Raw genomic sequence first — 23,159 nt, 5'->3', positions numbered from 1 at the left:
TCACAATTGTACAACATGTGTAAGACTTGGATAGCCTCCACAATATCACCCTTTAGGCGATTTCGCCGCTTGGTAATAGTTAGAACAGCAGCTGAAAAAGCACGCTCACTAGAGACTGATGTAGCCATGATAGATAAGTAGTCACAGGCAAGAGATGCCCATACTGGGTATTGCTGAGCATTCAACTTCAAGTGTAAATTAGTAGTGTAAGACACAAGGATATAAAATATATTTACATCAGTGAAACACTAAATTTAGCACAGCTACCGTGGCAACTTACAGCATCTTACAGCAGTTGCAGGCACCTGTAGTGATGTACAGTGACCCCATAAACTGTAATGATGACATACAGTACATATAGTAGACTTCTGCAGCGCGACATAGCACCACACAGTGTGCTACAGCGAGCGACTTGAGTAAGTACATTGGCAGCTCTTAACTAAAGTTTGAACATTGAAAACGGCTTGAAACAAACATAAATTCAAAGTATGTACTCCTGCGACTGCTAATACAGTAGATGGGATAGTATCAAGTCAGAACAGTATGATAGTATGTCATGCCAGAAGTATATATAATAATTCTACCAGTTTGAACACTAGCAGGTCAAGGAATCGGACGCCACCTCAGAATCGAGTGTTTGACTCAGCTCTGGGTTGTGCTCACAGATTCTGTATCTACTTCATAGAAAATGTGTCAGTACAAGCGTCGAATAAATTTAACAGAGTTTAATTACCTGCTAATGGCAGTGGCAGAGCCACATTTACTTCCAGGCTGAGCGTGTCACCATCAAGCTGACTTGCAGATTTGCGACAATGTTTTCAAGGCTTACTGGTAGGAAAGTCCTCGAGCAATGTGATGCCGATTTTGCGAACTGAATGACGTACATAACCGATGTTGATATCAGCGTCCTCCAACTTCCTTCCAGCTTCTGTAGCCTCAAACTGGTAGAGTCTCCCAAGCACTATATTCTGCTGGACAACGCAATCTGCGAGTGTCTTCTCCGCAAGGCAAACATTTCGCTGTGCTCGAGTCGCGTTCAAAACAAGCTGGGCCTTAAATTTATCGCTAGACCGGGTGTCGATGGGGTGAGTAGTAGATTCCTGGGCAATAATGTCATTTAGTACTGTAGTAGATAGCGTGTATGGATGCTGTTGAACTTACATTGTCGCTGTCTTCGCAGTTTGAGTCTGACTCTGTTTTTGTTGGGAATATAGGTGATGGGACTTTCTCCACATTCAATCCAATAGTAGAATGTGTGACATTTGGTGTGGTTAAGTGGCGCAATAACACAGGAGATCGATTTCACAGAGCACCAATGGCCCTAGGCGTTTTAATGTGCATCAAGTTAGAATGCAGAACTCCTTGCATAGTGGTACCAGGTACTAGTACAGTAGATGTATGTTGAGCCTCAGAGATGGACAACTTAGATGGAGTGCGATGAATGGATATGTTTACGACTGGTCCTTCTGCGCTTGAGCTGGAGACTGCAGAAAAAGATCCTATTGGATTTGGTGGTACCGGTGCATGTGTTCTGTGAATTTCTGGTGTTGTTAGATAGGTGTGGGGCTCTTGTGAGCACTTTTGATCGGGTGAGATCCTTGTAACTGCTGCATGCTGGGCACTGGAGGACATTGAAGTCGTGCTGTTCAATTTTCCTGCCGGGTCACGCTGAGAGTGAGAGTAATCAAACGTGATGTGACACATGATAGATAGCACCTAGCTAACTAGCATATAGTACAGGAGAAACATCCGCAGTAGTAGTACAAAAAACATGTCAAACTAGCAGCAGTAGGCTAGTAAACTCAAAGACTCGGAGTGTGATGGTAGAATCGGAACAAGCGAAGATCAAAGCTTGAAGTACCGATTGTAAATTGTTAGTGTTAAGAGAAAGTCGAGTCGGGCAACGGACACTTACCCTTGATGAATGACATGACAAGAGCCCACTATTAACGACCATTCCCCTTTCCATTCCCCTTCCCCTTCCCCTTGCTACTTGCATTCACCTGTGCCTCTTTCTTCGGGGTTCCCTTAGACCCTTCACCTTCTGGCTGAAACTTTGATTTCTTCGCTGAGCGCTCAGGCTGCGCATCGAACGATAACCCAGTAGACGAAGAGGCCGACGTCATGCTGGACGAGGTGCAAGTTGTCGGATCAGATGAGGAGGAAGTTGTTGGAATGGATGAGAGTGAAGTAGCATTGGTTGTACTACTGGTAGACTCGGAGCCTGAGGGTTGTTGAATGCCAACATGCATCGACTTGCGTTTGTCGTATTTGTGGTTGCACCAGTCCAAGTAGTGACAATATGCTGTGAGGTAAATTGCGGAGGAGATAGAGTTGAGGGCTGCCCCCCAAGAGGGCTCAAACACGGGATGGGAATCATGTGCACTCTTGACTACAGACGCCTCAAGACCCATGCCCTCCATCAATGATACAATGTACCCCTTCAAACTTTTTGCGGTGTTAGCTAACATGCGTTCAACATCGCCCATCTGCAACGTGGGGTGAAGGGTCTGCGGGGGTGAGTTGAGGCCAGAAATTAGTAGATACTGATAAAGTGAACACATACCTACCCCCTCTGCAAATGTAGAAGCATCCTTGTTGTTGAAATCGAAGTGGCCTTGTAAGCGATCTGAGAAATATTAACCTAAGCTTAAAGGACCCTGATTATCCAAGTCTGTAAATTGAACCCCGAGTCTTGACTTTATTGCTGTCTTGAGGTCTTCAAAAATCTGCTTGTCTTGAAGCTCTGTATCCTTTGGAACTTGATTATGCAAAGAGCTTGAACAGGAGATTTTCTTGAGTTGTACACATGATTAAGGAGGCCCAATCAAATTGGTTGAGGATGGCTTTGGGAGCCAAGACTTTGAACTCTTGGAGAGCTTAGAATAAAGAGTTGCAAGAGCCATGCTAGTGAGATTGCCAGTGACAGGCATTGAGAGAGGGTAGGATAATGATGCAACCAATCATCTCCATTGACTGAAGTTTTAGTCAGCCGAGAGCCACGTGCCTGAGGTGACGCTATACAGCAATACACAGCAGGTCCTCATGCAATATAGGATTGTGCAGTGTCATGCAGCAACACGTAGTGTCATACATTGAGAGTTCTTCAATTGTTAATATAAACTATCATCCTAAACCTAGTGCTTACTAGTATTTGCAATGCAATTGAATCATAGTGACGCAAAAAACTACTTTCGAGATAGCATAGTAGAAGTCTTTGTCGATGTATTTATTTAAAAAGAATGTTTGAGCAAAGTGAGTACTATTTTGTGCAGTTAAACGAGAATCAGCAGCACAACCAAAGCAGGGGATGATGTGAGCAAAAGAACGAAGTTGATCTAGTGGGAGGATATCACCGAAGGGAGTCCCTGCTGATCGCATTGCACATTTTAAAATATGCATCTGTGTCGTGCATTCCAGCAAGCTTCCATGACGCTGAGGCATAACATCGAGGTGCTGAACATAAGTAAGAAACTGTGTGGCTTAAGGGGCACTAGTACTGGTTTTTCCTCGTGGAAGAAGTGGTTGCATGATAAGGTGCACCTCAACAACATCATGGCCTGCAAGTTGCTCGGATGTCAAACTCGGACACAGTACTATACAAATGGACATCTGAGAAACATACATTTAAGCCCACTAGTAGGCCATTGTTCACATCCGGTGTCATCAACAGTGAAAATAGTGGTGTCATAGTGCCCATACTTCCAAGTTGTGCTCAGAGGAGATGCGTTGACTGTGAGAGCAGGAGGAATGATCGATGGGCTGTGGTACGATGCCTGCTGCATGCGTACTTTAAACCAGACCATAAGGTCATTAAATGGAAGAGGTGCATCAGGCAATGCTCTGTGTTGTCCCCTCAGGGAGTGGAAGCTCTGAGCCATACCCTCTCATTGAATATAGTCAGTGAGTGCTCCCCGCAAGTCGGGTAGAGAGAATTTTTCAGTGACGACATCAACTGGTATGCGTTGTATTGAAGGATTGAAATTCAGGTGGATTGCTGTTGCACCGACTACGAATGTGCGGAGAGGTCTGGCTACTTGCATATATGAGGAGACTTGCTTGGCCTTCTTGAAGAAATCGGTCACTACACGCTTTGGCCCCTGGAGATCATCCAAAACTGTTTGCAAGGGTGATTCATCGGCGTGTGGATCTTCATCGTCCGACTCATCATGATGTTCTGAACCGGTGTCTGTTGTTTGGGGAGTAGAAGCTTGTGACTGTGATTGTGAACAAGTAATTATTGATGTGGCAATATGGAAGTTTTGACACTTCTCTCGGTGATCAAGAAACTGGCATATTTGAGCATCATAGTTGATGGAGGAATCTGCAGGATCCTTGATAAGGGTGATGTGAGCGTGCTCTGTGGTGTCTGCAGACCACTGCAAGAGAGAGCCGACTTGACATATACTGGGCTCAACACTCTGCATCAACTCCAGTTTGGGTATATGCCAGTTGTTGAGGACCTGTCCGCTCTTGGCACCTTGGTGTGCGCCGCAAGCAATGATACCTTGCTTGTGTTCATGAAATTCCTTGAGGGCATCGAGGATCTTTTGACAATGCGCTTCGTCAATTGTTGTCGCTTGTGATATGTAGCAGAAGTCCATAAGTGCGCGAACAGCTATGACAACACTATGGGGGGCTGCGTCGGCAATGAGAGGAACAATGTAGTGTTGCATATCACGTTGGGCTCTTCCAGTTACTTGTTTAAGCTTGGAAATGCCATCCTTGAAGTGTCGGAACGTCGTGAGTGGCTGCAAAACGGAGAAATGAAAGTCTAGTTCCTGCTTGCCAACAGCTGCAAGACACCACTTAACATCTTGATCATAGAATTCATGGTGCCAGTGATGCAGGGCTTCAGGAGTGAAAAACACATGCGGATCCGCAAGTGACCAATCACGCCAGAATGGCTGGGCTATGCCACTCAGGCGGAATGGAGCGCATGCATCAAAGTAACCTTCGATGTTGAGGGAGTCACAAGCAATGCTCAAAAGCTGCTCGAGAGTTGTTTTAGCTGTTTGAGGGGAGTGTTGGAAGGCATCTCCGAAATTTTTGTACATAGCCATAGTTACTGGTGAGGTCTTTCCCCGGACACATGTGAGCATGCATGCCTCGGGTGTATCAACAATCTATGAAGCTAAGGGAGTAAAACAGTATCTGAGGTTCCCAAGTGGGTCCGACATCATCCGGCCAATGCGTGCAGCTTGCTTGAGCGGTTCTAGCACAATATCCAGACACTGGTGGACCAAGCGGGCTTCAAGAACACTCTGCATCTGTTTTACCAGATGCAGAAATTCAGCAATTGGAAGCAGCGCTGTTAGGAGGAAAGCATGTGAGGACACCTTGTTTCGAGTTGCCATCTTGATATTGGCAAGGCTGATCAGGAGTGGGTAAGTGACACGTCCACCAGTCATGTTGGTAATGTTGGTCTTATCAGAGGACAATATAACACCTAACAATGTTGCACCATCCGGAAGTTGTGACTACGATGAGGTGTGAGAGTTAGCAAGTTAGAGACAGTTGATAGTAAGGTATGTAATACCTGCATCGACCATGCTGCGTCCCCCATCAACCATTCATTGTAAATTCATGATGTACGTTCCACTGTGTCATATACACATTGCGGTGTGACGTCCATTTCATTAGCAAAGAATGGGTGGCTAAAAAGTGATTCGATGCAATCCAATGGATTGCGCCAGTAAAGATGGAGAGGCTGTTTTGTTGGGTGAGTGGTTGAGACTATGCGGTACTGCCATTTTGGAACAGGAGGTAGCAGCTCAGCACGACCATGCAACTCCTTGGCTGTATAAAAGGAGAGAGAAATTGCTTTAACCTGCAGAGAAATCAGCACTTGTGACAGTAAGATGCCAGCTGACTCAAGATGTACTATTTCAAGCCCCAGGAACTCATCTATGGCGGCCATACTTAATGGTGAGCACAGGAGAAAGCTGCCGAGTTCCCAGTCCTGACGGGACGCAAATGGATAGTAAAGATTGTCTTTGCGATATGCTGTATAGGGATCCATGTTAAACCTATCCTGAAAGGTCTGGCCGCACCGATACACTTTCGCAGCGTTCCTGAAGCGCTCGACGTAAGGCTTCTCCGAAGCTTGGCTGCCCAAAGGCTCTTCAACCGACCCTAGCAGATCACTCTCCAAGCCCACCACACCTCCCTCGTCACCATAGAAATAGCCTGCCGAGTCATTCATGTCCTGAACATACGCTGTTTCCTCACTATCAGTTTGCAATTCAAAGTCCATTTGGAAATTTTGAACAGGGCTTGATGTTCTGTAATGAGGAGATGGGCCGGGAGTTGCATGCTGGTCTGCCAACTGTGAGTCTTGCAAAATTTGCATGGCAGTCTCAAGCTGATCGACCCATCGTAGACAGGATGTGAGAGGCTGGCTCAGGTGTTGTGAAACAGCCCAAGCGCTCTTGAAGTCTTTCAAACAGTTAGGGCAGTTGAGTGTCATTAAGCAGGGAGTCAGGATGGAGGTACTACTAAGTACACTGTGCACTGTAGAAAGCTGATCTCTGCTGGGCTCAGCAGAAATCGTACTACCTAGACAACAATTATTTAGGTAGATCTTAGCACGACCTAGTCTGCTATACTTGCAGAGCAAGTGCATTCGATCCTATAGGGGTTGCTAATTGGTATTAGTAGTAAAAATGTGTCAGTAATACAAATAACAAAATGTCCGATGGTGCGAAACGATGTCCGAAGGTAATCCGATGATGTCCGAAGGTACTTATCCAATGTCCAAAGCCAAAGTGTGATGTCCGAGATTTTGGACTTTCGGACTTCACGATAATAGGTCGGAAACTTTATAACGAGTGTCGGATTGCGAGCGGTATGCACGAGTATAACGAGTGACGGAGTATGACGGTGAACGAATGGTAATATTTTGCAATGCAACTAAGAACTACGAGAATATTCTGGGTGATCCGCAGAGTCAGGAAACGGCTCCTAACTACTGGATGATGATTGCTACGGGTCACTACAGAGTATTTAAGTAAGTACGAAGAAATTCGGAAAACTACAGGTGAAGATAGTAGCGATATATTTCGGGTCCGATGTCCTATGTAATAAGACACGAGGTGCTGCGGACATGTAATAATGCAGTACAAATGTTAGAGAACATGCACGGGAATGACTACGCACCTAGTGAGGCTAGTTCGGATGGACAGGACACGGGATGGACAAGTGCGCGCGAAGTGCGATCGGCCAATGCGATGTCCGAAGGTCCGATGCGCCAGATCCGATACGGAGTGGCTCGGACATGTGCGAAAGTGCGTCAGATATGTGTGCATATGTTTCGGGTGTTGGCGCGAGTATGGAAATACGTGGTTTTGAGCCCAACGCTGCGACCATCGCTACAGCGCACTGCTACACTGCTTAGTATGTAACTCAGTGTGCATGTGCCGACAGTATGATTCGGACTCGGTACCACTTAGTAATTAAGCAGCACCATGGCTGGTAGTACTACCCATGATGCTGTAACCATTTTTTAACCTGCTTTTGAAGGTTCATTTTCTCCATCACCCACCTACTAGTCGTGTGTTGGCAATACCATGGGCCGACAGAGGGGGCAACAAGTCAGAGTCCCGTCCGTTCAAGAATTGGATATCGACAATGAATCAGTGACGTTGGTCCAACCTCCTCATCGCTGTTCCAACCGACCTGGTGCTGGTGCTGGAGGAAGGAATTCTCAGCTAGAGAAGATAGGAAATGCTATTCAGGCTCCAACCAGAGCAGCTGGAAAATCGAAGGTTCAGAACATCGTCCTGTTTGACGAACCTGAAAATGTGATGGCCCCGGTGGCAAAAAGAAGAGGGGAGGAAAAGTTTCTCAGGATAGAAACTTAAGTGCAATAGTAAGTACCCGCTTGGTTGATGTTCATTTCTGTAACTGCACCATCACGGCAGTACCATCAATTCTTGACTATCTCAGTACTAATGTTTGGCATTTAGCAGGAGGCATCTGAGTCAGGCCCTAGTGCTGCAGGTCCTGCACCTGCTCTACACGTCACGGATAAAGGAAGGTTTGGTTTACAGGGTCATCCAGTTCCCTCAACATATGTTGGTTCCAAGCCACTCCAGTCTTACCAAACGGATCCTCAGCCTGACTTAACAATATCTCCTGCCCGGCCCTATACCTCTCAAGGTGCTTCTCGCAGCATCTCTTGTGGTATTTCTTGTGGTGGTTCTTGGCGTGGTGGTTCTCGCCGTGGTTCTTGCAGTGTCTCTTGCGGCGCCTTGCATGGCGCTCCTCATGACCATCAGGCTGCTGAAACCAGGACTCCAGCTGTCCAGCATCCTATTAGTGCTTGTATTGTTCCTCGTAGTGTCTCTCAATCTGTCACCAAACAACGCTCGGGCTCAACTGTTCCTGTTCTCAACACTGCTGTCCAGTGGGAGCCATTAGTGACCATGACCCCCCGCCATACCTTTGCTCACACTGGAACTGAAGAAGGTCGTGAAGAGGCGGACATTGAAGAGGACATTGAAGAGGATGCCGTGTCTAACGAGGGTGGTGATTTTGCGGAAGATGATGATGTTGATAACGAGCTTGAGGGTGAAGATTTCACACAAGACGATGATGCCAATGACCTTATGGAGCACGAGGAGGATTTCTACGAGAGTGACACTGTCATGCACCCCCCACAACACGGTGACCAAACCTATCCTGGCAGCAAGCAAGTTAGACGCCCTATGCAAGCACCTGATCTCAGTCTGTATTCGCAGGATGAGGATTCTGATGGTGCAGGAGTGGCTGGCACGGACTGTGATTATCAGAACAACCGCACCACTAGAAGGACAGCGCCAAAGCGATCAAGTCTTCAGAGTGCTAACAAACAAGTTCCGAGTCATTTGAACGCTCCCGTAGTCGTAAGTACTCACCCATACTATCACCTTGTACTAACATTATTTTCCAGCCGAATATCGATTATGATATCCTCCAGGCCCACCACATGAAAAACCGTCGACCACATTCTCCGTCCCCTACATATTTGAGCAGCATATGGAGCCACCATCCAAAGGCTAAGCGCGCTCGCACAAGAACCTCGCTGTCAAGTGACGACTCCGATCAGCAGGACAACTTGGAGGATCTCAATGAGGTCGATATCGACAATGGGAGGCATCACCGCACCAAGAAAGTGAAGGGTGCTGCTAACAATCGTGATGCAACTAATGTTGGGTTCTACCCCTCACTCTGGCAAAAACTTCTTGACCGTGCGAAGGCTAATTTCAGGCTTTATATCGCTACTTCAGTCCCATTCCCTGACAAAGAGCAATCCATTGGTGGTACCGGAGTCTGTGGTGAAGTGATCACAGAAGCAATCGTACAGTGGCAAGAACAGAAACGCAAACTCGAGAAAGGTATTTTCTCGCATTGCAATGCTACCGCACACTGACACACATACAAAGGTTACTACCCCGAGTTCAAAACGGGGATGGCTACTGTGGTGAGCGCTCCAAGTTGCACTAACTTATGTTTCCATTAACGAGGTCACACGGATTTAGGTCTTTAACAATGCCGCGACATTCCGCAGCAAGATCAAACAAATTGTACTTACTGTTGTTCCAATGGCATATGAACTCGCCCTCAGTGTCAACAGGAACACGATTGAAAGCATCAAACTCAAGGCAACCGGTTTGTTGAAAAAAGCAATGTATTTGCATGGCCATCCTGATTCTGAGGTACTACGTCCTTCATCATCCTTGATCCTCAATTCTAAACATCTTGTAGGGTCGTGCATCTAACTTTGCAAACAACACAGTCCGCATCGTTTGCCATAAGTCATTTTATGACAATGGATCCAAATCGCTAAAGCAATTCTCCGAGTTTCAGAAGACCATCCTGCCCGCAGCGCTCTTCCTCGTTGGGACTATTGTGAGTGCACTTGTAGTATGCTTAAGTGCATTCACTGATTCTGAGTTTATCCCACCAAGATTTGCAATATTATATATATCTACAGTAAGTATGGCCAGGTAAATGGCGCCAAGCAAACACCTATCGAGGATTCGGAGACTTCATACAATTGTATTTCAACGCTGTTCGACCGCACGAACAAAGACGCATATCACAGACCAAAACTACGTCAAATGCTTCAATCTTGGGCATTGGAAGGCATGTAAGTTTCGACATAGTTTTTCACAGCGGTAGCAGTATATTGACCATCAAGTTACTAGGAATGTACATGGTGCTGGCCTTGGTGCTGACGAAGGTGACAATGGCTCAGAGTGGGACATTGATCTCGCGTAGTTCTACATACCACTAGTCCTTTCATTGTTTTATTTCAAATTGAATTATCATTGAAGTTAGCTTTTGTATCATTGCATGCAAGAACAGTAGCAGTACTGGTAATATAGTAGTGTAATATCAAGAGTGCTACAGAACACCATGCGCCGCTGTATGACACTGTATAGCAAAAGTTGCTATACAGTGTCATACAGCGCTACAATGTTGTGCAGTGCTATGCCATACTCGGTAACTAACGGTCACTGTACCTGACTGCATGACACATCTGGATTATGTACTGTGGCTCGGCTGCGCATGGGGGGACCTCTCTGTGAACCCTGAGTCACTGTACGGCAACATGCAGTGCCACCTACCCCATTTGGGTTTTGCTGATGTCATCCTCATACATTACCTTGTTTACAAGGTCACTACGCCTGATAATTGTGGCTGAAGAGAACCAACTTGTGTACACATGGGAATTTATGGACAAATTTGGCATCCAAATGTCGGCAAATTCCACAATACGTTAGTCATCAAAGCGTGTTATCTGCCACGTCTCAACACGATTCTACAGTACTCACCAACTGCTGCGCACGGAAGATGAGTTCCTCCGGAAGATAGCGGCTTGCCTGGCTGTCAAATTAAACAGCTTTTGTCATCTGGGCAATCAATTATCTTCCTTATCAACACCACGACCTCCAACATTTTTTCAAGATTCCTGGTTTCTCAATCGCATGCTATTTTCTCTCCCACTCGCCATTCCCTTATAGTACGACCAATGGTGATGTCTTTCAATTTGCGTGTGCCTCTCCTGAAGGCAGGTCCTGTTTCTCAGTTGGTGAGCGTATCTTCAGATCAATCATCTGTGTCGTACTCAATTTTTGATATACTAGCATGCATGCGGGTATACACCTTAACTTGCACAACTGGTACTACAACATCTCAATGTCTTCTAACACTACTTCACACGTCGTCTTTTCTTTCCACCATTGCTCCGTCTCCCGATCCATCATTGCCAACCTTTCATCTTCAATTCTCAAATGTTCTGACGGATGCGTCATCAGCAAGTTCTCGTCAAAATCTCTCAACAACCGAAGTCCATCTCGGCCACGAGCTCATGATAGTGCGACATAGACATTGAATGGAGTAAGCCCTGCAGTAGGTGGTGTCGCAATGTCTATAATGGTGTTATTGATGGTCTGACCTTGTGACCAATAGTCCATGAATGAGTATGCTGGTGTGAGAGGCAGCTGCCGTCTTCTTATGGATTTCGGGTGATTTCCGTGGATAACGGTAAATGTGTGCTCCATTGGAACTAACAGTATTATGTTCTTCTCCAGACCTTCAAGCTGAACTGCTTTCGTACAGTTCAGCTTAATAAGAACATATGCTGGTGGATATGTCAGTTCCACAATTGCAGCTGTCGGCGAGAAATCTGTTTCACGTTCATCAAGAACGATTTTTGTTATTTTGCCTCGAGAACCGTTGGCGATGTCTAGGTCAGTTTCCACGTTAAAAGTCACCATGACATGCATTCCGATTGCTAATTCCACTTTATCCGGTAGTGCAGCCCTTTCATCTCACCTTCTGCCATGCCTGCTCTTCGGTTTGGTAATGACTGCGAAGCGCTCTGACAGTGTTAGAGGCCGATTTTGGAATGTATCATATGCTGGGCATATTAACAGTTGAGTTCTGTTTCTTCGGCACTCTGCTTGTGCCATGACTGCATTCCAATGTTGACGGACAGAGTGACGAGGCGTCACCAGTACGGCTTTGTTCCAGGGTGGTACCGTAAAATCGACAGATGGGCAATCTGGATTGGTGACTTTTTGCCAGCTAGAGACTTCCCCTTTGCTATATATGCCGAGAGACAGGCAAAGAATGTGCATGACATCATGGAACTTTCGTCGATAATCAAGTACATTTTGTTATTCCAGAAAGCTGCGAGGTTTCTGCTGGCCTTTTGTGACTGTTCACGACCATTTACTGGGATATGCGCAATGACGTGAAGTGTCTTGCCGTCAATAATGGATGCTGCAATGCCTGTGTATGCTGCCTTGACGAGCATGTCAGCGACTCCTCTATCGCAGAAATTCTCTGTGATTGTTTGGATCGTCTTCAATTTCCCTACACCACCTTCGCCTGGAATAATCATGAGTAGCTGTGGTGGTGCTCGCCTAGCTAGCGTCTCTTCTAGATGCCAGTCAATTATGTCATAGGCCCGTCTTTGGTCTTTGAGCAACTGCGAGGGGTCGACGGCAGTTACGTGTTCAAGAACTTTGGGCTGCACCATCATTGACAATGGCTCGACTCCGTGATGGTCGTTGTGAAGTTCAGATATCATCTCTTCAGAGGAGAAAGTGGTAACTTCGCCAGGATTGCTGGGGTGACAATCAGTTGACAAAAGATTGCTATTGAGATTGGTGATGTCCTCCATCATCTTTGCTTGCCAGTTTTGAAGATTGATGTAATCTGCTCCTTGCGCAATGCCTATATCTTTTGATCCAATTGTCCAGTTGCATTGCTCGTCACCAAAAATCTTCCTCATCCGTCCAGCTGCGACAGCTGTCAATCCATGCAACTCTTTGCGGTGATTTTTCTGTGATTCTTCATATGCACACAAATCTGCTTCTGTCAACTTTATCTGCATACCATCGTTTTCGTCGTCTTCATCAAAGGATTCTGCGACATCCATGTCTGCATTGCAGTTATCCCTTGCTTCTGCTTGTGGTCCTTCATCATTGCTTTCCCGGTGGTACACTGCAGCAGCCTTGCAGTCATAATAATACTGCACACCAGCCAAGGTATTTCTGTCCGATTGAGATGCTGATTCCGAAAATGACGTGAATGCTGTTTCAAAGCTGTCGAATCCTGCCATTATATCCCTCAGGTCACGCCAAGGACATAGAAGAGCCAACATTGAAGCGCAGTATAGATCTCTGCATGTTGGATCATTGGGACGCAGAAAGAATGGACCGACAATGCTTGGTAAGGTGCTGTGGCCCTTGCAACGAACAACTCGACAATGAGTTTGATACTTGCTGTGCCCCTCTTTGTAGCAGCTTCGTTCATTTTGTGGACGGCCACGTGAAGATGTTCTGGCCTTGGGCTCTCCATGCTTTTCCTCCGCTGGGATTATCTCTTCATACGTGTCAATCACGAATTGGAAAAATGAATATAACTCAAGCTTGTCTCCCCGCAGCATGTAGTCTTCTAGCTGCGATTGAACAATAAGTGACCACCTGTGCGCACTTCCAATGTAACAGTGTCCTATTGTTTCTTAGACAATCAGCGCTGAGTATAGAACATTCGCTTACCTCAAGGCCCTCCTCGTCATCAATTTGGTACTTCTCCTGATCCGCATCACTCTGATCATCTTTGCGGGGTTCTTCCACCTCAATTGTATCGTCCCTGATTCCGAGTTCTTCTGAGTCATCAGTCACTATGGTGCTACTGTTGGTATTCAGTGTGAGTTGATTTTATTGAAACGACCTATCATATGAAAAGCTTACCAGAATTTCTTTGACTGTAGGCCAGGAAAAGTTGCCAACAAACTTCTTCTCAGACCTGACCAGTAAAGCGACACGTAACGATGAGAACATATATGATCACCCCATCCCATCAAATATGCCATTACTTGTTGACCAGACAACTCCATTTCGTGGTTGAGAGCATGTTGGCAACGAAATAATAGGAGTCGATTACGATCCAGTACACTCTCTAGATGATCGGAGTGCTGTTCGTGATACATGAGGGACTGTGCCATCAGCGCTGACACGTTGTTATTTTTGTTTTGCTTTTTGGTTTGATAGTCCGTCAAATACCATGATGCGTGTTTCATGTCAACTCCATTTGTGAGCAATTTGATATCATTATTGCAACACAATGAAACTGATATCGCTGGGCAATAGTTATTGATGTAGGGATGTGTGCGTTTTGGCTTCCAGTTCCTGTTCTCGTCAATATATTCAGTGTCTGATAGCTCCCATGGTGCACGTCTTTTGCATACAAGCCTTCCATGTTTGTTGTAATGGAGGCAAGTTGATTTAGTGCATGTATGAACTTGTTGTGACCGAACAACTCGCCGCTCCTTGTCAGCACATTCGGCTTCCCAATCTGCGCCATCAGGATTGGGCGGACAGGAGTATCCCAATTTGGATTCATGTGGTGTGGTGCGCACTGTTTCTTCATCAAGACCATCAACATGCGCTCGAATGTTCTGTTTGATGTATGCCCGTATGTGATCTCGAAACTCCTCTGTTTTCAAAAATTCATGCATCTCCTCAGGATTTGGTGTATGTGCAAGCCATAGTAGCATGTGAACATGCAAAGTTCCGTGTCCTTGTGCCTCTACAAAACCATAATAGGCATTGATAACTCCAAGTATTCCCATTGAACTGTGGACATGATCCTTCGTCACCTCGATGCCGAAAAGTGCACTAAGAACTGCATGGATGATGAAGAAGAAATACTTCGCTGCTCCGTAAGGGTCTTTGGCAATGTTTCTCGCTCTGTGATTACTGTCAGGTCCTGCAGTGACAAAGAATTTGAGCAACAGGATCGTGAAGATCGTTCGGATTGATGGTTATCCACAGAGATGGTCCACACAGTTTTAAGGTTGTACCCCAAATCTGGCCTCGATAGGATGCGCATAATTTATCCGAACCCTTTACACGTCCACTAGTTGCAAAAACGTGCTTGCGCAGCAGACGAACTCAAGGATTAGATATTGGAATGTGAGCAGCTTCCTCTTTTTCAGCTTCTTTCAAATCAGCTATAGTCACTGAACTGATTGCCCATGCATCTTGTTCGAAATCCTGCTGTCACATCTGAATCCATGCAGACTTCAACACTTCTCGTTTTTGTGCAATGCTGAACACAAAAAATGGGAACGAGTGATGGATGCGGAAGCGATGGTCATAATATTGCAAGGCCCATCGTACATGTTCATCAAATCCAATCTTCTTCTCTCGATGTCCTTCTATCCCTCTGATACCATACAGGAATAAAATTGGATAGGCTGCTGCCAATGGATTCAATTTTGGATCAGGTTCACCATGCCATCCAGACCCAAAGTCCGAAACAGGTAGTATACTGTGTCGTACCGCGTATCCACCCTCTTTCGACTTGTCTTCCAGATTGGTAAGGGCATAGTTCATCAACTTGTTCAAAGATAGATTGTTGAGCTCAGTATCTGTGACACCCAGATACTGTAACGGAATTACATCAGCATCTGGTGCTGTTTAATTACATGTCAACTTATTGTTACGTCAACTAGCTCTCGTGTACGCTGTCCAGCCCCCATGGATTGGAATACTAAGAAATGCCAGCGGGGAATAGTATTGTCAGTAAACTTCCAGCAGGTTTCACAATTTTTTTTTTCAAGCTTCCCTCTCAGCACTGACTGCCTACCCACACTTCCGCCAACTTGAACCCAATCCGACAAACATGGTTCTGCTTCCACCTGCCGTGCACAACGTATGAACTCTAATACACAGCAACTATTGTGTGATCTATTGCTGCCTTCACACAGTCTAAACTCATCTTAACTTGGTCGCTGATGAATTCACAATTATGATCCATTTTAAAGAAGGCAGTTTAGTAATCTCATCATTCTGAATGCAAATCTGATCCAATGACCACTCAACCTTCCCTTCAGCGTCAGTCAAACAATATTGACCAGCACCCATTCACATCACGGAATGTCGTCACAAAAATGATCACGAAAACTTCCAGGTTTCAAATATTTTGCTTAGACTACATCTGAAGTCATGCTCCCATTGCCACTGCTCGCGTGAGTCGTGACCCTGCACGGATCATAATCATCTTTCCTCATAAGAAACAGCCAAAAAAGCTACCAGTACATTGTCTCTTTAACTTGACACCATCGCAAACGATTCCACAATGCACATGGCTCCGAACACACCTACCACTCCCCCCACATCATCCTCTAGTACTTGTGCTCCAATTTCTGCTGCATCCGCGGTATTGGACAAGCTGCAGAACTCTCCTGGAGGGTTCTACGCTGCAACACCTAAGCTTGCTTATCGTGCCGAATATTTTCCAGGTGGATGGGATGGCAACATCCTCATTGCCAAGGGTCGAGACGATGACCAAGAATTTATCGTCCGCGGTGTATTCCAGATCAGTCGGAACAATTTTTATTTCATGCCAGATGCCAACTTTGATCTGGCGAACATCTTTCACGGCCGCTTATCAGATGTAAAATTGAGTTGTAGACTCACTGCAGGGCGTAACGACTTGTTCAAGTTTGCATCAGAAGACTTCCCTGCTATTCTCGACAATCTCCGTGCCTTCGAGAAACTCGTTCCCAGCAAAAGAGATTACGAGACACTCAGTGTCATCCATGACTCTCTCGGACACAGAACAATTAAACTAACTCATAGCCTCTTCGAAGTAAGTACTAGTTCCTATCACTCGTCAGTCTTCTTTCCCAGCAATACTCATTATATTATAAAATAGGCTAAGACAACGGACAACGAAAACCAACGCGATCCTAACGCGAGTGACAATGACGGTAATGACTCGACCAGTACATACAACAACAATCCTCAACTGTTAATATGCTAATTTATCTACTTTCATTAGCAACTGTAGATAGCAGCCTTGGGTCCGAATTTAATATCGCTACTTGGCCAGTTGCGGAACGGTGTAAAGGTCATTTGGAGGATCTTGTATCCACTCATGAGATATGCCCGTTACCGGCATACGACAAAAACCACGTTCTGATCCCACCCCTTCAATACGAATCAAAACTCAAAGGTGCACTTGTGGAGGTTCACATGGCATTTTGCCATCATCGCATCAACAAATCAAAGCGCGACATTTTTAATTCCATTCTACGAGAACTCATTGTACTCTCACCGCCGGCAGCCATGCCAACCAGCCCCTTCAAACGTCGCCGCCTCAATGCAGGACCTTCAACAGAACGAACCAATAAAGGAAAACGATCAATCAGAGGATCCGGGTCTTCACCTTGAATAATTGTGGTATGTGTTCAGTCTATTCTCTGGCATCATCATTGTTTGTACACTAATTACTTTCCACAGTTGAACATCGTGCAGGCTAGTACCCAAAGGATCTCCAAACGTGTAATAAGTATTGTTGTACTACTACGTATCTTCCTACCAATATGCTCAAAATTCGTCACTAAATAACTCAAGGATTGCAGCCTCGCACCTCTGTACGAAAATGTATTTCACTATGTAATGTTGTACAAAATACTTCGGAAGCTCGTTTGCTACTTTACACTGTACAGAAACAATAAACAAGGTTCCTGCCGACGAAGTTCGGCCCCATCCTCTAGTTACTTGATTGCAAGTGGTAATTACAATGATTCATGTATGGCAATTAACTGATGATTACAATCTATTTAATGTATGATTATGTCAGTATAGACTCGACCGTGGGGCTGGGATTCAAGAAGGAGCCTGCTGGTGTGTTAGAATTGAGCAGTCTCAATTTAAAAGCCAAGTTTCTCGGAGTATATATGGTCATATTTAGCGGCAGCAGAATTAGATCCGTCTACAATCGACAAGGCCACAACGCCAAGAACTGATGGGTTCATTGATGACAGATGAAAAGATGAAGGATATAGGGATACACATACGCAAAAGCTGAGGGGCAGTACTTCTTTTGCAGCCCGGCCACTTATCGTCGTCCGCTTTGGAGGCACAAGTCACATAACAGACGGAATTGAGTTGCGACACAGTAACGAAATCATTGGAAGAGCACAAACATATTGAAGTACACGACAGCAGCCAACGTTCAAGAACAAATTTAAAGTCAGAGGTAAACAATTGGAACACAAAGGAAATATCCAAAAGATCATATCTCAAACCTGATCGATGCGGAAGAGTCCGGTGGAGGGATCATACGTGATGTTCCACGTAGTATTGTCATCTAGAGCAGCAAGATCTTGTTCGAAGAGACGATCGGTCTCGACTTGACCCTTGATCAAGCTGTTCTCCTGGTAGTCCGTGCCAATATACCCGCGTAGAATCGGAGTAAACTCTGCGTTCAACTTCTGCGCGTGCTCTACGCCGCGCCAAACTAGAGCCGTCTTTGGCATGGCCCCGTCTCGCTCGATGAAACCTGAATAATATGTAGCGCGAGAAATCTCGAGATAGCAGTTATACGTACCGACCCCTATATCCTGTTTGTATGGTGCGCTGTTCGTACATTGAATATTCTTCTTCGGCACCAATGGGTCGGTTTTGGGATCCTAAGCTTGTCTCGCAAACGGACATCGATAATGCCAGTAGGCGTACTTACGGAAAATTGGTATACCTCGCCCTTCTGGGTTAGAATGGTAGATTGCCCAACCTAAGTAGCAGTCCGTGAGATCAACGACAAATTCGTGAATCCATCCGACTCTCACGTCGATAGAAACCTCGGTCGAAGCACTTTGGATGACGTCCTTGGAAACAACAACCTTGGTGAACGCAAGTCTGAGGGGTTCGTCGTAAATTAGCTCTTCGCACAAGCTTCGAGTCGCCCTTACTGTGATCGATACACAATTTCGCAGTGGTAAGCGCCTGTAGGTGTCGGTGCTTATTTAGATAGCCCAAAGCAGTGATAATATTCACCCACCATCGGCCGCAAATTTCCTGACCCTATTCGAAAAGTCACATCAGCGAGTGAGCGCGACAACAAAGATGAAGACATGAAGGATATACGTACGCAAAAGCCGATGGGTAATACTTCTTGTACAGCTCACCGATAGGCTGAACGTCGAAAGTCAGAAGAAGGTCGATGTTTGCGCCGAGATCGTGGGATTTGAAGGTGAGCTTTTTGACGAAGGCATTTGAATCCATGGTGTAGAGTCGAATTCGAGATTGAAAATACAAGAAATTTGGCGTTCGACGTTCAGACGTGGCCTAATAATTGCTGAGTCCACGCGACGGGTTATATACCACCCTCTGGAAGGACAGCGACCCTGTATCCGTAGAGATCGAATGTGGAAACTAGAAACGGAGAGCCTTTTTCAGGTCAAGTTCAGCATGCTTCACAAACAGCTGACCATTGTTTCAGAGTCCGTCCGTCGACGTACGAAATGATTCTTTTGACGCGTTAGCATTCGCCACTGTGAAGGGTACAAGTGACATACAGGAGCGATTTACGAGACTTCGAACCATTATGCCGTTTGATGAGATCTGCTGGTCCTTGTTCGGAGTAGAGTCATGAAGTGGTAAAGAAGGGTCGTATTGCAACTTGAACTCGATCTGGTTTTCACTCGACTTCTCCGGTGTTACGAGCGCTCCGAACGTCAAAAATGGGATAAGACAGGGTGATGATGATCGGACGCGATTGAACCAAAACATCCACGTGATCGCGGCGGCAATCAGTTGACATCGAACCGCCCTTTCTGCAACTCATGGACGCGCACAACACCGCCGACCACACCTACGCATGCCACTCCCTCGTGTCGGATGTCAGCTTCATTCCACCACCTAATACCTCTTTGTATAAAATATGTCTGTAATCCATCATGCTAAAGAATCAAATATCTTCTTCGGAACGCGAGCAGAATCGAATTCGGATCGGCCGTGCAAGGAAACCGACTTTTGGATTTTCGACACCAAAACACATTTGACGATCTGTTCTGGATGTCCTCAGGATCATGTATACCGCCACATCCCCATGCATCGATTCGGAACTGTCTTAATACCGGTTGTGGATCTGGGGTCAACGTGTACTACAATTACGAGGATGACCTCAAAACGTGAGCCATGCGGATATGATGCGGCCCTTTCCTCCTGATTCATAACTTTACTCATAACAACTACAGATCCCTCTAAACGACTTGATACCCGAGCCCCGTCAAACCTGCAACGGATCCTTGTATGTCACTTGTACCCTTTATGGCAGTGGCGAATAATGTGTCAGACGGTCAGCTGTTTGCAAAGCATGCCGAACTTGAATCGAAAAAGGCCCTCCATTTTAGCTTCCACATTCGACGTCTACGGATACAGGTCCGCAGCCCTTCCGGAGGGTGGTATATGAGTCGTGTCAATTCCGTCATAGGCCATACACAACCGAACACTGACTCCCTCTCGCTTTCCATCTCGGGTTCTACACGACATGACTCCAATTGTTCTCAACAAGCTCAACTTCGTCTCCAGAGACCTCGGCATGGACTTAGAGCTTCTTCTCACTTTCGACCATCCGTCTAACACTGGTATATATGAGACTTATTACCCATTGGCTTTTGCGTACGTATATCCTTCATGTATTCGTCTCTGTTGCTGCATGCTCACGGACGGAATTTCCGAATAGGGTCAAGAAATTTGCGGCTGAAGGTGGGTGAACATTATCAGTGCCTTGTGCTATCTAAATAAACACTCATACTGACAGGCATCCACCGCGCGCATATTACATATCGATCACAGTAAGGGTCATTCGAACTCCATGTGGAAAGCTAATTTACAATGTGCCTCTCAGACTTGCGTTCACCAAAGTTGTTGTTTCCCATGATATCATCCAAAGTGCCTCGACCGAAGTCGCTGTTCAGGTGAGAGTCGGAAGGACTCACGGATTTGCCGCTGGTTTCATGGACTGCTACTTAGGTCGGGCAATCTACTACTTTAACCATGAACAATCAAATATTCCATTTCTCCGTAAGTACGCTTACTTGCCTTCTCAATATCCGTTTGCGAGACAACCCCAGGATCCCCAAACCGACCCCTCGGTGCCGAAGAAAAATATTCAATGTATAAACAATTCACCGTCCAAGGAGGATATAGGCGTTGGTACGTATAATTGCTATCTTGAAATTTCTCGCCCTACATATTGTCCAGGTTTCATTGAACAGGAAGGGGACGTGCCCACATCGGCTCTGGTTTGGCACGGCGTGGAGCACGGGCAGACGTTGAATGTGGAATTTGTTCCGCGTCTGAGAGGTTATATTAATGCTTGCACCTACCGGCAGAATGGCTTGATCAAGGGCCCAATTCACAGTAGCTGTCTTTTCGACCAAGACCTCAGTACTCTCGATAAACATACCACGTGGGTCGTCACATACGATGAGACCGCCAGAAGTTTTAGGATCGATGAGGAGATAACGAGCGAGGTTCAACATTGCTTTTCATGAACCTTTTCAAATGTTGGCTGCCGTCAATTACTTCGTTTTGTGCTGTTTTGATGTTATTATCTTGTAAACTGTTCCCGTTTGTTGTACAACTCGTGTTTTCAAATTGAAATGTTCTAAGTAGTTCCTGACCCGTCTTATGATACAGGTGACAGACATCCTTTATACCAGGACCTGTCAGCATCAGCAAATCACTGAACCCTTGTACAAGCAATACAATTTCACAACAAAGTCCCTCCTATACAAGCTTGTCACAAAGCCTTACAGCCTGTACAAACGGTCACAATCTTGACACATTGGACATACTATACAGACTAGACACATTATACAGTTTAGACATAGCATACAGACTTAGATTAAATTCAGTAGTACTACACAGACAATACATGACGGACACAATGTGCAGGCCTAGTAAGGCGCTGCAGTCATTCTATTAAAAATATGTGATACTGATGATGACAAAAAAACTACTACAAAATGATGTTGACATCGTCGCTGCCTGCCACACTATCAGAATCGTCCCAAAACTCACCCATCATCCCCACATCAGCCCATTCCTCTAGCATACTTTCCAGTTCCTGACGACGCTCGGAATTGTCCATCAGTGTGTCACCTGACCTTCATAAGGAGTTGAAGTCAGACCTGCATTTATCAGCGGACAGGTTGGGGACTTTGTCTGTGCTGGTATCACAGAACCCAGTTAGAATACCCTTCACCTGTTGAACCATCAGCAATAGCATTGAGAATAAATGTTTTAAAAAAACATATGACCGCGCTGACGAGAATGAGCGCGTTGATGGGGATTGTTTTGCGAAATTCTTCGGTCAACTTGAAGGCCTTTTTGCCGTTACCGTAGTAGAAGTCGATACATGCGTCCTTGAGAACTTGCGAAACGAAATTCTTGTACTTGTCCTAAATGAAAAATGCTTCAGTAAAATTCACCACCCCCTGATGTTACTAACTGATGATGAGTCAGGCAATCAAAGATAGTCGCCAGATTTGATCAGCTTCAATGCCACTTCAAAGACATGCTGTTGTACGGCATCCTTCTGCCCCATGTTGGCTTTGGGAAAGATACCATCCAGTTGTTTTGCAATAGATATTACAACTTTCTTGAGCTCAGTGCAAAATGTGAATAAGTTGTCGCAAAGCTGACAATGAATCAGTGAGCGTGTTTACGGTCAGTACTCAGGACTCACAAGGCGTGACATCTGTGCCCTATACTGCGGGAAATGGCCTTGACAAGGGGCATCAGATGACAGCAACACTGGTGAATTAAAACTTACCGTTTTCCATTTTGATCCTCTTCGAATGGTAACTCCATAATACTGCATCTAAGACTTCTTGCACGAGCTGTAGCGCATCCTGATGCTCTGGGACAGGATGAGTCAGAACAGCTTGCAAGCACATTTCTAATTTGGCGGCCTGGAGAAATGCTTGCCAACATGGTGGATAAAACCCGAGTTTCGAAGGATTTGTCTGCTTGTTCATGGGTTCTGCACCATCATTTTTTTTGGTGGAACAATAAACGCAGCTGGCAACTGACAAGGTCAGCCCCAAGAAGGTACATTGATGTTACAGAATTTCACCTGTTATGATAGTCCAGCTTTGTCTCTCGCATATAGGGAACTGCACGGGTAAACCCGTGGGTGTGCGCAGTCGGACCCGTACCCATACCTGTGGTGCGGGTACGGGTTTGCTTGTGGGTATCAGCCAAACGGACCCGGGGTATTACCCGCGAGGGGTATACCTGCAGGTCACTACGAAGAGCATTGTAATGAATTGTAACAACAAATGTAATACTAATCTA

The 23,159-nt window shown here is 45.7% G+C and overlaps 10 protein-coding genes across 10 annotated transcripts; 3 read left to right on the top strand and 7 right to left on the bottom strand.

Moving 5' to 3' along the window:
• Positions 1-818: 818 nt before the first annotated feature.
• EDB93DRAFT_1107984 (uncharacterized protein) lies at positions 819-2,933 on the bottom strand (the record flags this gene model as incomplete). Its single annotated transcript, XM_041447789.1, has 6 exons — positions 819-1,100; positions 1,162-1,227; positions 2,004-2,510; positions 2,571-2,617; positions 2,645-2,778; positions 2,863-2,933. 6 exons carry the CDS (start codon positions 2,931-2,933, stop codon positions 819-821), a joined length of 1,107 nt encoding a protein of 368 aa, XP_041302669.1.
• Positions 2,934-3,147: 214 nt separating this feature from the next.
• EDB93DRAFT_1243059 (uncharacterized protein) lies at positions 3,148-6,469 on the bottom strand (the record flags this gene model as incomplete). Its single annotated transcript, XM_041452097.1, has 9 exons — positions 3,148-3,474; positions 3,544-3,560; positions 3,626-3,884; positions 3,948-4,369; positions 4,409-5,011; positions 5,150-5,480; positions 5,603-5,830; positions 5,885-6,135; positions 6,166-6,469. The coding sequence occupies 9 exons, from the start codon at positions 6,467-6,469 to the stop codon at positions 3,148-3,150; spliced, it is 2,742 nt and encodes a 913-aa protein (XP_041302668.1).
• Positions 6,470-7,568: 1,099 nt separating this feature from the next.
• Positions 7,569-10,263, top strand: EDB93DRAFT_1255337 (uncharacterized protein; the record flags this gene model as incomplete). Its single annotated transcript, XM_041453764.1, has 8 exons — positions 7,569-7,802; positions 7,971-8,885; positions 8,933-9,377; positions 9,426-9,463; positions 9,522-9,698; positions 9,748-9,891; positions 9,951-10,132; positions 10,191-10,263. 8 exons carry the CDS (start codon positions 7,569-7,571, stop codon positions 10,261-10,263), a joined length of 2,208 nt encoding a protein of 735 aa, XP_041302667.1.
• Positions 10,264-11,171: 908 nt separating this feature from the next.
• EDB93DRAFT_1094039 (uncharacterized protein) lies at positions 11,172-11,549 on the bottom strand (the record flags this gene model as incomplete). Its single annotated transcript, XM_041446561.1, has 2 exons — positions 11,172-11,309; positions 11,370-11,549. 2 exons carry the CDS (start codon positions 11,547-11,549, stop codon positions 11,172-11,174), a joined length of 318 nt encoding a protein of 105 aa, XP_041302666.1.
• A 2,198-nt stretch (positions 11,550-13,747) lies between these two features.
• EDB93DRAFT_1094070 (uncharacterized protein) lies at positions 13,748-14,518 on the bottom strand (the record flags this gene model as incomplete). The annotated part of the gene is made up of 1 exon (XM_041446568.1): positions 13,748-14,518. The coding sequence occupies one exon, from the start codon at positions 14,516-14,518 to the stop codon at positions 13,748-13,750; it is 771 nt and encodes a 256-aa protein (XP_041302665.1).
• A 544-nt stretch (positions 14,519-15,062) lies between these two features.
• On the bottom strand, positions 15,063-15,689 carry EDB93DRAFT_1107981 (uncharacterized protein; the record flags this gene model as incomplete). The annotated part of the gene is made up of 2 exons (XM_041447788.1): positions 15,063-15,478; positions 15,656-15,689. The coding sequence occupies 2 exons, from the start codon at positions 15,687-15,689 to the stop codon at positions 15,063-15,065; spliced, it is 450 nt and encodes a 149-aa protein (XP_041302664.1).
• Positions 15,690-16,143: 454 nt separating this feature from the next.
• On the top strand, positions 16,144-17,240 carry EDB93DRAFT_1255334 (uncharacterized protein; the record flags this gene model as incomplete). The annotated part of the gene is made up of 3 exons (XM_041453763.1): positions 16,144-16,656; positions 16,723-16,777; positions 16,849-17,240. 3 exons carry the CDS (start codon positions 16,144-16,146, stop codon positions 17,238-17,240), a joined length of 960 nt encoding a protein of 319 aa, XP_041302663.1.
• Positions 17,241-18,094: 854 nt separating this feature from the next.
• On the bottom strand, positions 18,095-19,119 carry EDB93DRAFT_1311073 (uncharacterized protein; the record flags this gene model as incomplete). The annotated part of the gene is made up of 7 exons (XM_041454827.1): positions 18,943-19,119; positions 18,853-18,875; positions 18,764-18,797; positions 18,641-18,710; positions 18,535-18,585; positions 18,403-18,484; positions 18,095-18,354 (listed from the first exon to the last, which is right to left on the bottom strand). The coding sequence occupies exons 1-7, from the start codon at positions 19,074-19,076 to the stop codon at positions 18,095-18,097; spliced, it is 654 nt and encodes a 217-aa protein (XP_041302662.1). The 5' UTR covers positions 19,077-19,119.
• A 1,004-nt stretch (positions 19,120-20,123) lies between these two features.
• EDB93DRAFT_1255332 (uncharacterized protein) lies at positions 20,124-21,352 on the top strand (the record flags this gene model as incomplete). The annotated part of the gene is made up of 8 exons (XM_041453762.1): positions 20,124-20,234; positions 20,287-20,474; positions 20,539-20,561; positions 20,617-20,650; positions 20,704-20,773; positions 20,829-20,879; positions 20,930-21,011; positions 21,060-21,352. 8 exons carry the CDS (start codon positions 20,124-20,126, stop codon positions 21,350-21,352), a joined length of 852 nt encoding a protein of 283 aa, XP_041302661.1.
• Positions 21,353-21,819: 467 nt separating this feature from the next.
• EDB93DRAFT_1107977 (uncharacterized protein) lies at positions 21,820-22,840 on the bottom strand (the record flags this gene model as incomplete). The annotated part of the gene is made up of 7 exons (XM_041447787.1): positions 21,820-21,848; positions 21,882-21,967; positions 21,992-22,065; positions 22,130-22,261; positions 22,378-22,500; positions 22,549-22,586; positions 22,636-22,840. The coding sequence occupies 7 exons, from the start codon at positions 22,838-22,840 to the stop codon at positions 21,820-21,822; spliced, it is 687 nt and encodes a 228-aa protein (XP_041302660.1).
• Positions 22,841-23,159: the final 319 nt, after the last annotated feature.

The sequence above is a fragment of the Suillus bovinus genome (assembly GCF_016758785.1).
Source record: "Suillus bovinus strain UH-Sbo-P2 chromosome Unknown EDB93scaffold_90, whole genome shotgun sequence".
In the NCBI taxonomy this organism is placed as follows: domain Eukaryota; kingdom Fungi; phylum Basidiomycota; class Agaricomycetes; order Boletales; family Suillaceae; genus Suillus; species Suillus bovinus.
Note: the sequence above shows the minus strand (reverse complement) of the source record. Positions and strands in the feature narration are given on the sequence as shown.